Raw genomic sequence first — 14,746 nt, 5'->3', positions numbered from 1 at the left:
AAAAGCCTTACCCTAAAAGGGCAAGCCAGGGTCTCCCATTGCATCCTGGGCCATCTCCAGTCATCTTAATGAGTATCAGGTCACTGGATCCAGATGGCTCTGGAGGAGAAAGCGAGGCTGCTGACCTTGCACAGGCCTCCCTCACTCAAATCAGTCACCTGCAAGTCATGTCATCATTTCGCTGATGTCATGGTCCTCTTCAAAAATGAGGGACAAACACAACCACCTCTCAGATGGGAAACCTACTTTGGGTCATCTTTCCCCCATGGACACATCAGTGACTCTCATTGCTACAAGTTTCTTTTCCCTTGGCCTCATATTAAAAGCCTGCTGTCTCCACACCCTGCTACCCTACCCCCATTGCTTTCTTACCTTCACTTTCCTGTTTCTCTGCAAGTTTCCTCAGCTCTAGGACTTAATTCTCTAATTCCAAACACACCAGATGCATTCCAGCCTCTGCCAAAGTCCTTTCTTCCTATAAGCCCCACAATTTCAAACCAGTCCAGGCCATAGGGGCCACTTCTTTGTTCCTTTAAGATTCTAGAGCTCCTCCTTTCTGTCCCACTCATATGGTGCTCACTTAGATGGTTGCCATGGATTGTGGTTGCTTTGTTCTTTTTTTGTGTGTCTATATTCTATCCCCTAAGCTAGACCAGGAGTCCCCCAGATTAGGAACTATGTCTCATTCATCTTTGTAGCCCCTGCTACAGGCACAAGTCTTAAAAAATCGAATTATAAATTAGCAATGATGTAGTGGTGTGGTTAAGGGTCCTGCGCTAGATGTCAAGTTAGAGGCAGTGAATAGTGTTAGGCCTGGAGTCAGAAAGATCTGAATTCAAATCTAACCTCAGATACTGTGTGACTCTGGGCAAGTCTCCTAACCTCTGCCTCGTAACATCAGCCACAGAGTGGGGATAATAACACCTACCTCCCTGGGTTTTTATGAGGATCAAATGAGATATTTATAAAGTACTTAGCACGGTACCTGAACATAGTAGGTGCTTATTCCCTTTCTCCTCATCCTCCTCAACTGTAAATTGGGCATAATAACTGCTTTACAAATATGAGAGTGGGTGGGGGGGGTTGGTGTTGTGAGGGTCAAATTAGGTAGCAGTTGCCTATATTCAGAGGTAATATGCTTTCAAAGAGTTTTTGTATATTCTTTCATGTACGGTAGATAGGGCATCTTCTATTACTCCCATTTTAAAGATAAGGAAACTGAGTCCCAGAGGGATTAGGTGAATTGCCAAGATCACAGGGCAAGTACATAGCAGAGGTAGGCCTTGAACTCAGGCCTGCTATACATTCAGTACTAGTTCCTTCCTAATCTCCCACAAACTCAGCAAGTCTCGTAAGTCCCTACCCCTTCTCTTCCCCCATTTCTCCATCAGTAAAATCAGAATCATCTCTGAGCTCCATAGGTTCCTCCCAGTTTTATGTGCTTGGTTCTAAGGCCCCTTTCAGCTCTCCCATTTTAGGCTCTAAAGTCTCTTTCATCCCAGATAGTTTCTGACTTTGAAAGTGCTTTCAAACAGGGTCAAACAAACAAAAGGAGATATGATGTTCCCAACTGCACAGCAGATCAGGAAAGCTTATCCTAGGAATTTAAGACAGACAGACAGATAGACAGACACACACACGCACACACACACACGGAGCAGAGACCAGTGCTTTGTCACCTTATTTATTAGAGATCACCTTTTCAAAGTAAAAAGAGGTGGGGGAGAGGTCAGGACAGGGGATTGCATACAAGTGTTATTCGGTGTCAGCAGTGGTGGCAAGGGTCTACAGAAGAATTCACGGTTTTGGGTTTGAGAGACAGCGTGAAAGAGGAGGCCACGCCTCGATTGTCAAATACCAGACAAAAGGGTGATTGAGTACATGGGAACCCTCTTTGAGGATTAAGACACACAAGGTTTTTTGTTTAAATCAGTTACGCTGTGAGACTGAATCAATCAGACATCAATGCAATTTTGCCACCAGAAGAAGGCCAACAAGGAGCTACTGTAGAGAGAATGAACAGGAGTAACCCAGGGGTGAGCAGGACACAAGCTGCAAGTCTGCAGTGACAAAGAGTGGAGTGGAAAAGGCTCCGTCAGTGACCACGTATATTGCATTAGCTAAAGTTGGGTTGTCTAGGTTCAAGAGGAGAAGGACTGCAGCCTAAATGATATCAGAGAAATGTCTTTTATACAGTACAAGAATTTAAACACCATCCACTTTCTTAGCAATAGCAGCCACTGGAGACAAGACAGGTGAGGAGAGGATGCATGTCATTCAGGAGAGTATGTACAGATTTTACACTCGGGAGAACAATCAGGGTTCTGGGAGTCATCCTCATTGGGGTAAGGCAGTTCATTCACTAGACATTGTAAATAGGTCATCTTGCCTTTTCTCCCTCTCCTCAATGAGACTAAAGTTAATGCCGCCAACTGAGAAAGGAACAATTAGCATCAATTTACAGCTCTCTGAGGGAAAGGGGGTTCAAAAAAGGGCCTTTGTGTGTTAAAGCAAAAATAGAAACATGACTATCAACAGAAGTTTGGGTTTTTCTCTCCCCTCCCCCCTCCCCCCATATATGATAAACTACATACCTACTTACATACATTTGTAACATGATACTCCTAAGAGAGTAAGACTCAAGAAATGACAAGGACTGCAGGCTTTTTTATTCTTGTGTCAACTGGAGACTTCCAGAATCAGAAGCAACCTTGGTAGGCCTGAGTTAAGGGTTTTGCCTTTCCCAGGAAGGAGGACAAGACCACCCTGGGAATCTAAAGATAAGAGAGGGTGGGGCAAAACTGGCTGTTGTGAGTCCTTGGAGAGGGTCCTAGGATGATCAGTTGTTCCTTGGTCCGTTATCATTCCTTCTCCTCCTCTGTCCCAAGAACTGTTGTATTGTCCCTCTTGGTTAGCCCAGCAATGCAGAGTGGAGGTGATAAGCAACAAATCATTTTAGTGTGTCAGGGGTGAGGGGAATGGGGGAGACTAAGGGAAAGTAGGGCCACTCTGAGTTGTGACACTATCAGGATTCATCACCTCCTTGTGGATAACTCCATTCTATGGGAAAAATAATTGTGTGTGTGTGTGCATGTGTGTGTGTTTTCAACTCCTGAGATGTTTAGAGGCTCCACTTAGGGCTGCTCTTTGGGGAATACTGCTTTAGTGATTCATTGGCCTCAAACTGGCCCATCAATAGGAGGTCTGGTCCAGGTGGCATCTTGGGGCTTCTGACACTTCCTTGGGTTTGTTGGATGGGGCACTGGTCAGAAGGAATCATTATACTGTATCATGGTGATAAGGCCCTTAGTAGGGACTCCATAATGTAATCAATAAATAGTTCCATTCAATCCCTGGCAGACAACAGTGCTCTTTCTGGGGTGCACAGAATGACCCTTGTAGGATATGTTAAACTGTGGTGGCAACATTCATATTTATGTTGGTCCAAGTGCACAGCTCCTCAGAGCCTCAGGGGGTTTGAACCCAATATGCACCATTTGAAGTACAAGATGCCTAACAACCCCATTACCTGTAAGTGGGCCAAAGCCCACTGTTCCTTTTGCCAAAAAGCTGGATGGGAGACCTTTTCCTTTCTAAATGCAGATTTTAGTAGTAGAAGCAAATCAGCTAACTTCTCCACCTCACCCCACATCACCAAGATCTCCTTTGGTGGAGAGAGATGGAAAATAAGCTTATATATATGCAGTACTCAACTCAACAGAACTCAAAATAAGCTTCCAGCCACAAAATGAGGTCAGTTGGTTTGTCTTGTAACAGAGGTAACTGTGCAAATAGTATAGAGGGTCCAGGAGAGGTGACCCAAGAGCAGGACTTTCAGCAGAACTGAAACCCAGAGATAAAGGCTGTTCAGTATCCCATGACTTACAGATTACCCCCATAGTTCACCTCCTTCACTCAGCAGAAATTTTCAAAGACCTAAATTGCGTGTTTGTTCCTACTGTACTTTAAGGTAAGCTTCCAGTTCTGATTTCTTGTCCTTCTATTAACTACTACTTGACCATTCCATGATGGTTTGATAAATGTATCCTGGGAGGCCCTTGCTTCAAAGCATGGGTCCTCCTTACCTTGTAACTCACAGCAAGGCCTAACTGCTACTGACATGGAGCTTCCCTGAACATGACTTGATCACAATTTCTTGGGATAATGTAGAAGTTGGGAGTTGGTGGAAGGGGAATGGGGATTTACATTTAAATCTACCTCCAAAAGGGGCAGGTGCAAGGATTTAGATTTGAGTCCTCTTGTTGGGTAGGGTATGGTGACTAGTGATGGGACCATCTCTGGGTGTTCAGGGTATTGTGGAGAGAGTACCAGATCTGGAGGAAAGGGAACTATACTCTTAAGATACTGCAAAGTGGCAGAGGGAAAATCACAGGGAAGGAAATGCCTTACAACTTTTACAAGCCACTACATCTGACTTTGCAAAATATGACAGAGCTAAGAAAAGAACACCAAAACCTCCAAAGAGACCAAGAAAAGGGTAAGTGGATTCTCCTGGCCTCCCTCCTCTGGAAGCACCTTATCTCCAGCCTGACAAAGTTCATTGCCCAAACCTTGTCTTTTAGGCTCATTTCTACAAGATATTGCAAATTAGTGCAATCAAATAGTACAGTGCAGGTGACAAAAAACTAATGGAAGATTAAAAACCTCATAAATACATATACACAATACTATTCAATAGGTGGAAAGGAGGATTTATCAAATCAGCTTCTTTTCACCTTGGAAAGACTCTAGTATGGAATGTCACGCTTCCAACTTAACTCTAATATAGGATCTGGAAAAAAATGTTCTAATTAATGTTGCTGCACTATTAGATTTGTTTTCTTATTTGTGGCTGGCAGTGCCCCCTCTGCCTTCACTCTTCCTTTCCCAAAAAATGGTTTCTGCTTTCTTTAATCTACACAGTAATATGTTTTTTTTATCCCTAAAATCAAACATAACAAAACCACTCATTAACCCTAGTTTAAGCATTGTTTCTGTAGACAACGAATCTCAAAGCAGGAAAGAGCTTCATCTCCTAGACCAACAATGGACCCTTTGCTTCCCTTCTGGCCAGGCCTAGGAGGGGTGGGGTAGGTAATCACATAGGTTAGTCATGACACCTTGCGTATGCTCTGGGTAAAGCTTTTGAGGTCTGCCCTTACCAAACAATGTCAATCAGTTTGCCTGCCAGAGACATACATGCAATATTGGATAGAAAGGTGGTGGGAGGAAGGGTCCATGGGGTGTGTTAAGGGTGAAAAACTCTCTCCAGAAGTTCTTGAACAGCAAAGTGGATTAAAGCCCTGCTTGTTGCTGACCTATACTACCATTTCAACAATTTTGCTTTGCTTTAATTACAAACTGCCCTATCAAGTCTCCTATGCCCAATGGCCTGATTTCCTTGCTACTGCCCACCTCTTTCCCTTCCAGAGTGGCTTAAATTTTGGTGAAGCCACTGCTTTAATATCTAGTGGAAAAATTTACCAATGCTGCCTTTGTCTCTTCTGGAATCCAAATAATTTGTCATATCTGTATCAAGAAGTCCATAATTCTTAGCTCTGAGTAAAAGGAATAGGCTCCATAGCTCTCAGAGGGGTAGCTACTTGGGGCCATAAAGAGGTGAGGGAGACATAAGGACTCTCTGAGCCCTTGGTCAGTCCCCTAGGGAATGCCACACCTCAGGAGCACCAGGTGGAACACATCAATATTTCAAGAGTAGCACTTTCAAAAATTGTGATCTTTGAGCCAGGAGGTGATGTCAAAATGTTTCCCTTCTGGCCAGTGGAATCAAATCTGCAGGAAGAGAAAGGGGGTATACATCCATTTCCAAATCCCAAGGCAGAGCTCTTAAACTTGTCACACCTCATGGCTAACCAAAAGCTTCTACCAAGGCTGAGTCCTTACCTTCAGATCAAGGCATATAGCTCGTGTTGGGCTCCTACTTCTATAAAGCAGGGGAACACACTGTCATTCTGCATGAGGACATGATGTCAAAGGCTCTTTTGCAACAATATAAACACTGCTTTCTCCATCTTCCCCCTGCTACTTCTAGACAAGAGTGGGAATCAGCAGGGCCTTCAAAAAGTAAGGGAGAATCTGTCCAAAGGTTGGCTTGCTGACAGGTAGTCACCTGATTGTTTTGCACACATGTTCAGAGAGGATGAGTCTCTCTTCTCTCCATGTGGAGTTGTGGGGGAGGAGTTGGTGTGACATCCAGACTTGATTTCCAGAGACTGGGCAGCAATTATTTTGTACACCTGCCCCAGGGCACATCAGAGAAATGAGGGGGATTCCTTTTTCAGGATGCCTGTTAGAAGGCCCATGCCATGCAGAGGGTGACTCATTGAGCTCCAACAGGAGGCTAAGCAATCCACACAAAGATAGGGGCAGCAATGTCTTGACACACAGAGCACTGTCAGAATGCTGAGGAAAATGAGGAAGGGTGTGTGATGCTGTATAGATGAGGAAAAGACAGTAACCATTCCTTCCCTCTTTCCTGTGCCAATGACCCAACTCACTTTGCAGGTCATTGGCAATTCGATAGTCCAGAGGCTTGGAGTACAGGTTTCAGACAGAGGTGCCACATAGGGGACCCTGTCTTTCCCCTGACCAAACACATACCGAAACCTATACCCAGCCCATCCACAAAGCCAAGGTGAATTGCCCTCTCAAGAATTCCAGTGAGGTTTCATGTGATCTCATGATATACATGTAGTACAGAGAGGAACTGAAAGTGCAATTAATCAGATAAAAAAAAGCACATTTGTGCTGCTGTGTCTGTGTGCAAAGATTCAAGACCCAAAATAAATACATGATTTAAAAATTAAAAAGGTTCACAGTATCACACACTCATAGGTAGTTTACAGGAGTGCCCAGGGGGAAAACTGCCTTCACTTCGATTTCACGCCACTGATTTCTTTTCTTCTGGGCATTCTGGGCTAGGGAGTTGTGTCTTTTCAGTCAGTTGCCATTGGTCCCAGGATGGTCACGGTTGAGTTGGTCAGTGGGAAGAAAGGACAAGGACAGGAGGCTCAGGCAGGGTTCCAGTAGGATGCGCATTGGCGGAGGAGGTCCTGTGCTGCAGCAAGTTGGCAAACTCCCTCATGGCCAGCCCAGATGGGCAGGATATCAACACAAGGGTAACACAGCAACCTGGAGAGGGGACTAGGCTTGGCTTCAGGCTTCATGTCTGCATAGAAATTACTGCAAAGAGGCAAAAGGGAAAAAGTATGAAGGAACTGAAGAGGGAAACAAAGGCTCCTTCCCACGTGTTCCTAACCCACTGGGAGGGCTATGGATGGAACAAATCCATAGTTTCATGGCCTCCCTCTCCCCATGAAATGTGGGAAATATGTTGGTCTAATCCTGGCTTCCAACTGTTTAGAGCCAGGAAACAGTTGGGGTCGGCTGGACTGGGAGATGGCCAGAGGTCTCCACCCACAAAGAGCCATGATCAGTGGCTGTAAGAGGCCAGGAACCAGGATGCAGGCCAGACAGCCCCAAATTCCCTGCTAACCCACCAGGGCACTTTTATGGTACACTTACTGTATCGCTCTCATCATCAGAGACTGAGTGGACTTTCGTGCTATAGTGGAGTGGGGAGTAAACCCAGCTCCTCTCATCGGTGGGCTGCCAGAGACGGCGGGGGAGATGCAAGAGGAGCAGCAGCAGAGCAGGGAGCAAGGGAGAGAAAAAAGGAGAAAAGAAAAAAGGAGAAAATAAAAGAGTAGGAAACTCAAGAGTCAGAACAAGTATACTGGAAGGCAAAGAACAGCTTTCTCTGAAGAGTTTGCAATCTTGGGACCTTTCTCACCATGTTAATAGGTACGGCCCCTTTCCAAAGGACGGCGCTGATACGTACCTGAGTCCCTACACCTGGAACAATTCTAGAGTAAGCTTAGCCTTGAAGAGAATGGGCCAAGGAGGGGCAGTGCTGACTGCTTTAGAAGTTACTGCCTATTTAAACGACTCAGTACCTTTAATGCTGTGGAAATGGATGTGCTAGAATATCAAGTGAATCACTGATAATGCCAGGCTAACGGGTTGGGGGGGGGTGTTAAGGGGGTGAAAATTGTCTAGAGCGGGAGAGGGAGGCACAGATTAGCAAGGTAGATTAGGTTAATTTGGGGAGTATGCAAAGGAAGCAGTTAGTTAACTCAACGCATTGGACAGCAGGCGGACAGAGAGACCAGAGACAAAAAGGAAGGTAACAGAGAACTTGTTTTTAATTTTAAAGAGCCCTCCTCAGAGTGCCCGACTGTACCTGCAGTGAGACCAGGCTCTTCTACTTCTTAATCAGGAGGTAATAACTTATGTTTAATTAAGAGGTGACATCAGGCCCAACAAGCTATTGATTCTCCTGCAACTGCTTTCCTGGGGAACTGGAAGGGAAGTCCTGTTAAGGGAAGCCTGAAGTCAGAAGGAAACCTGGTGTTCTGGCATTGGTTTAGACACTTTAGGGTGTCCAGTATGAGATAAAGAAGAATGGACTTTGGCTGTTCTGGTCTGACTAGTGATACTGAGCCAGAGAGATCCCTCGGGATAGCTAATAACACAGTTTAAACCTGACATGAACAAAACATAGTTCACTGGGAATCCCTGTCAATCTGCTGATCTCAGCCTTGCCCAGCAATCCTGCCTTGAAAACAGGGAAACTGGACTTCCAGTGGGGATGCTGTACTCCCTCTAGCCTCACCTGAGCCACAGCTAGATAGAATGAGGAAAGGTCAAGTTTCAAGTGACCTCTCTACCCTATGTAAATAGCAAGTCTTTTTCCTCCCCTTGTCCTCCAGTCATATCCTAGCCTGTGGCCCAGCAACACATAGGGTTTCCTTACATATAGTGATAGGGATAGGATGAGGGAGGTGGCTGCCATTCCACCTCCCTGGTCTGGAAGCAGGCCTAGTAAAGCAAGTCCCATGTGGGAATGGGCCAGCTTTGTGGTCATGAGACCTGATCCTGTTCCTGCCTAGAGGTGGTTACTCAGCCAACAGAAACAGTGTTTCTCCCCTTGGTGCTGGGGTGTCAGCTTCAATGTAGTAGAAAAGGTGATTACTGAACATGGAGTCAAGAGACACCTGGGTTTGCATCCTACCTTCAACATTAGTTGTTGGAGCGTGAACAAGCCAGCTGATCTCTCTGAGCCTGTTTCCTCATCTGTAAATGGGGACAATATTAACTGAGGTACATACCTCACAGGGTTGTGGCGAGCTTCAAATGTGAGAATAAAATAAAGTTCTCTTCAAACTTTAAAGATCTATATAAGAGGTGGACTGGACTGTTGCTACTACTTTTTAAAACCTACACAACCCCATCTAGATCCAGGATTCTAGCATCCCTTCCTGTACTTCATTTGAGAGCCAGATCAGGTGCAAGGTATTCTCTTTCAGATGCTGAAGGACTGGCTTAGTGTTAATACCCTATCTGACCTAAAGGTGCAAAGCTGCCAGTTCTTCCTTCTTCAGATCTTTAGTAAGCTGAGGTGGAAGGAGAAGATCTGAGTCACATTATCATTTCATTATAATCAGGATCAAGTTAAAAAATCCTTCTATTCCTCCACAGCCTAGTTTAGAAATATGTACTTTCCATGCTTAACCTTTGACCTTCTTCGAATTCTCTACTCCAGTCAAACTGACCTAAGTTATCTTGACCTTGGTTGCTGCCTGCCCAGTTTTGTATTTTTGCTCCTGCTCCTATGCCCACTACTGTGGTATACAGCTTTATGGAACAATACTCAACTTAGAAAATCTGGCTATGATCTCTGGCTCTGCCACTTACCCACACTGTATGACTTTGGAGAAGTCACCGAAACTCACTGGGCCTCAGTTTCCTCACCTGTAAAATGAGGGGGTTGGACTAAGTGATTTCTAATGTTGCTTTCCCAGCCTTGACAGTCTGGGAACCTATCCAAATCCTGCTCATCCTTCAAGAACTAGCCCCCAGGGACCTCCTTCAGGACACCTTCTCTGACCAACTCCAACTCACACCAATCTCTCCTTTGTTTTCTGTCTTTTGCATTCACTTGGCAATTAATCCAATGTGCTATTTCTTGGACTGTTGGACTAGCTACTTTTTTGGGTACTGTGGTTTCAGTTTTTGTTTAGACATATTTTCTCTTCCACTAGACTATAAGGAATATGGGGACAGGGAGCAGCTCTGACTCTTTAATAGGGTCTTGCACGCAGTAGATTTCAGTAAATAGTTGCTGACTTGGTTAAAAAGATACACAGAACTATGAAGTGATTAAATAAATAGTAAACCTCTAGACTAGCAGCTCCTCTTCTCATGTCCTGTTGCAAATTTACTGATTTGGATCAAGCTGCTTATCCTCACTGGGTTCTAAATCGATCCTCTAGAAGAAGAGAAGTATGGCCTAAGTGGAAAAAGTAATTACTAGGAAGTCCTGAAACATGTGTTCTGACTAATCAGGCTCCATCACAAACTTGTGTAAATTGGAAGAGCCTAGTCTTCAATTTTTTTATGTGAAAAAATGAGGCTACTGAAACCTGCTCCCACCTAGTTTACACATATATTGTGGGGAAAGATGTTACATACTTTTGAGAAAAAAATGCTATTAAAAGGTTACTTTTTTAGTGTTGTTTCTTTTGGGGGGAGAATGGAAAACTCATTTTATCATTCAGAAATGATAAAATTAATCTCTTAATTGTATATGTTCTGCCTTTCAAAATAGGCAAGGTGCTATTTTCTAGGTAACTCATTTCCCTTTTAGGACTGAGGGTGAGGAGGGGGTAATCAGTCTTCAGTCCATTTAGTATTGCCTGGAGAAGACGGGGCATTGGTGTCAAAAGGTGGCAAGAGTACCAGATGGTTAAAATGGAAACTGGCTGAAGTGGGGTCAGCTCGATCTGGTGCGTCCAAGCTAAGGCTGGGTTCACTTACAGTCCTGGAGGGGGACAGCACGATGGCCCGGAGTCGGCGATGGCGGGGAGAGTAAATCCAGTACCTCCCATCCGTGAACTGGATGGCGGCAGGGCAAAGGAGGGGAGGAAGGAAACAGAGGAGAAAGGATGGAGTGAAAATAAATTAATTACTCAAGGAGGTGAAAAGCAGCTGAAAGGCAGGCTAGGAGGTTGGAGGTCCCAAGGGACTAGCTGGCTGACAGAGCCAATGATGGAAACAGCAGAGCCTTCTCCCACCTGGCTGGAGGAGAGTACCTGTAACCCTGCGCATCCTTATTATATGATATGCTGACTTTGTAGTGAAAATCCTGCAGAGGATTCACTTTCTCTCAGGCCTTCTCTGTGGGGTTGTTAGCTAGCTTCTCTGCTTGGCAAACAAACACTTTTGCTACCTACCTACCTATCTACCTGCTAAAGGTTATTTTGAGAAAAGTGCTTTGTAAACTGAAAAATGCTAAAGAAATATTAACTGTTTTTATTATTACTCTGCTACAAACTTCTTGTCTCCCAAGTCACCCCTGCTGCCCCAATCCGGCTATAAACATACACACACACACACACACACACACACACACACACACACACACACACACACACACACACACACACACACTCAAAACACAGGATGGTATAACACCAAACACAAGACCATTGCTCAAGAGGAAAAAGAATCACAGAGGATGAGGATGAGAGCCTAGTAGAGTGGAATGAATACAAAGTTAAGAGCTTCATTCTTTGCTTCTCAGGGTGGGAGTGGAGGAGCAGCTCTTCAGAGAAAGTCATGTGGGAGCTATCAGGAGGCCCATTCTAGCCAGGAGAGGAGAGCCAGGCAACTTAAAAAGTGTGGTCAGCTGCCCCTGCCCCTCCCCAGCTCCCAGAGAAAGAAAGAACATGGGGGAGCATTAGGAAGAAGCAGCAGGAGGAATATAAAAAGGCATGCTTGGAAAAAACTACACAGAAGCAAAGCTTCAGAGACTAGGCCGCTTTCCTCTCCAGTGGACAGGTATTCCTCAGCAATAGACGAGCCACATGTGGACGAGAGGAAGAGATGTGCCCAGAAGGACAAGCAGGATATGGGGAGGCCTCTGGCTCATGGAGACCAAGGGCACTCCTGGTGGTGAAGAAGACTCTGATCTTGGCCATGGAGGCACAGGCTCAGTGTGCTGGGCCCACGTAGGAATGCAGAGATGAATATGGAAAACTCCAGACTGGCCGGGATGACAGGGGGCAGCTTCGGGTGGATGGCCTTTTTTTTTTTTTTTTAAATCCTGTTCCATCCCAGAGCTGGATTCTAAAGAGCAGGTCCCACTCCCTTGGACACCCCCAACTCCCCCCCCCCCAATTCTCAGCAAGGTGTTTGGCAGCTATGAGGAATCACCCCGAGGGAATCTAGCCTTGGGGTTACCCCAATCCTCTCCTGCCACCCAGAGACCACCTCACCTACTCCCTTGGTCTCAGAACTAGGCTTCCTCGGTATCGTCTAATGCATCTGCCTGCAGGGAAAGGGAACAGAATTGGTCAAGGGCCTTGCTGGGAATCAGCTCATCATGGTACAGCCTAAGACGTCCTGAAGGTAATGAACTGGGGCTGATTTTCAACATAATATGACTGACAGCTCAAAGCACATTACTCCCTCCCCTTCCTGTTTCCTCCTGGAACTTCCCCCACCCCCACTCCCACTTCCATCCCATATCCCACCTGATTTTACCCAACTAGGTTCAGGCGCATTGACTTTTTCCCAAGAAACAGGCTGAGCTGGTCAATTAGCAGTTTCACAAACTGCTTTATGATATCTGCAGGCTCACAAAAACGTACATAGGTCCCCAAACCACTAGAGTTGAATGACTCAGAGCACCCAACGGTTCATGTTTGCCACCCTAGCCTCTCTCTTTTACGGCCATTCAGTGTTGTACGCCTCCTTTCAAGAAGGCCATGGCAGCACTGATCCGGGCTCAGCTCTGTCCTGAGTCCCCAACTGTGCCCCAGTGTCCCATCTATCAGTGAGGACTGACCTGGACAGATACTTTTAGTGTCTGGGCCAAGTGAGCCCTTTTTCACTGACAAGGCACCAGGTTGCATTGTTTGAACTTTTAATAGAGCACCAGGCTCTCTTCACACATATCTTCAGAAGTATTATGTGAGAATCAATATGTGGTGGGGAAAAGGCTAAGCTTTTAGCCTCTAAGAGGACTCCTCTGGGGCAGTTCCCATTCAGGAGATACTTTGCTGTGGGATTTTAAGCAACTGATAGCGTTTATGGGAGGAGATGGATACCCAGGGGCTTTAAAACTGCCTTCTTAAACCACCCTTCCTGACTAGGGGAGGAGGGCAGAGGAGTAAACAAGTCTGGCCCCTTGAGGGAGACACAGTAGAGACTTACAAAATAGATGTCTGTGACAGGTGCCTCGTCTTCATCTGAGGCCTGGCTGGCTGGCTCTGAGGCCTGGCTGGTGGTTTCCACTTCCACGGTGGCCGGGGGTGTGACCATAATGCTGGCAGAAGAAGCCTCTTCCCTGTATACAGGGGGTGGGAAATATGACTGGCAGAATAGGGGCTGGGCAGGGAAAGGATGCACTGCCTGGGTGGGGGAGAATGAGCTGACCCAGGAATATTGGTCTGAAAAAGAGCATGGGAGGCCATTTCCCTGCACTTTCAAACTTTGCTCCTACTGTTCCCCATCTCTGTGCTCCCCAATCCTTTAGGACAGTCCCATTTCGAGTACAAACTTCTCATCAAGCTCTCTTTCTCTGGTAACCCAGTGCCTAAGGCCATGCAAAGCATACATAAAGGGCCCAGGATGTACAGTGGAGGAGAGTAGGAGGACTAGGAATCCGAACACTTGGGTTTCAAGTCCTAGTTCTGTCTCTTACTAAACTGTGTGCCTCTGAATATGTCATTGCCCTTCTAGGCCTCAGTTTTCTCTTCTGTAAAATGGGGATAATAATACTCACATATCTCCAAAGGCTTATTGTGAGGGACAAATGGGAATGTGTGTAGTATTGGAATGTGTAAGATATATCTCAGTTATTGTTAACAACGTATCACTGTTGATCAACTGGTTCTTAAGCCAAAATTTGTTTTACCTTTTTTATCATGCTGTAAGTGGCATACAATTTTGCTAACCAAAACTTAAAAAAAAAGTATCCTATAAATGGACAAAAGTAGATTAAAACAAAGGTTCTCAAACTTTTTAGTCTCAGGACTCCTTTATGCTCTTAAAAATTATCAAGGACCCCAAAGAGCTTTCATTTAAGTGGGTTATATTTATTATTTACCATCAGAAATTAAAATGGATAAAATTTTAAAAATATTTATTCACTCACCTAAAACAAAAACAATTAACCCATTATTTGTTATAAATAACATTTTTATGAAATAGCTTTATGTTCTAAAACAAACAAAAAAAGCCTAGTGAGAAGACTGTCATGGCTTTACATATTTTTTACAAATCTCTTTCATGTCTGGCTTAATAGCAGACAGATGGATTCCCATATCTGCTTCTGCACTCAATCTGTTGTGATGTATGGCCCTGGTTGAAGGATATGAAGAAAGTCTGGCTTCATATAAATAGGTAACAGACAGATAATGTCTTAGTGTAATTATGAAACTAATTTTTGACTCTGTGGACTCCTTGGGTCTGAGAGATCTCCAGGGGCCTGCAGATCATTCTTTGGGAACCGCTCCAGCAAAGGCTGCCAACAAATAGCAATAATAATTCACGTTTATGCAGTGCTTTGCGGTTCACAAAGCACTCTTCTCACAACAGACCTATGAGATAGGTGGGGTGAATATTTTACAGATATGAAGATAGATGCCCAGAGAGATGA

General features: G+C 45.0%; 1 protein-coding gene across 15 annotated transcripts in view; it reads right to left on the bottom strand.

Annotated features, from left to right (window-relative positions):
* Nucleotides 1-1,668: 1,668 nt before the first annotated feature.
* The window catches only part of PIP5K1C (phosphatidylinositol-4-phosphate 5-kinase type 1 gamma), a 211,173-nt gene continuing 198,095 nt past the window's right edge, over nt 1,669-14,746 (bottom strand). For 2 of the 15 annotated variants that reach the window (XM_072601031.1, XM_072601036.1), the window contains exons 16-18: nt 13,300-13,432; nt 12,360-12,412; nt 1,669-7,203 (exon numbers count right to left, since the gene is read on the bottom strand). In XM_072601031.1, coding sequence (XP_072457132.1) covers nt 12,380-12,412; nt 13,300-13,432 — 166 coding nt within the window. In that variant the 3' untranslated portion in view covers nt 1,669-7,203; nt 12,360-12,379. The other 13 variants (XM_072601039.1, XM_072601030.1, XM_072601034.1 and 10 more) reach the window with 11 other exon arrangements.

Source organism: Notamacropus eugenii, chromosome 4 (assembly GCF_028372415.1).
Source record: "Notamacropus eugenii isolate mMacEug1 chromosome 4, mMacEug1.pri_v2, whole genome shotgun sequence".
In the NCBI taxonomy this organism is placed as follows: Eukaryota; Metazoa; Chordata; class Mammalia; order Diprotodontia; family Macropodidae; genus Notamacropus; species Notamacropus eugenii.
Note: the sequence above shows the minus strand (reverse complement) of the source record. Positions and strands in the feature narration are given on the sequence as shown.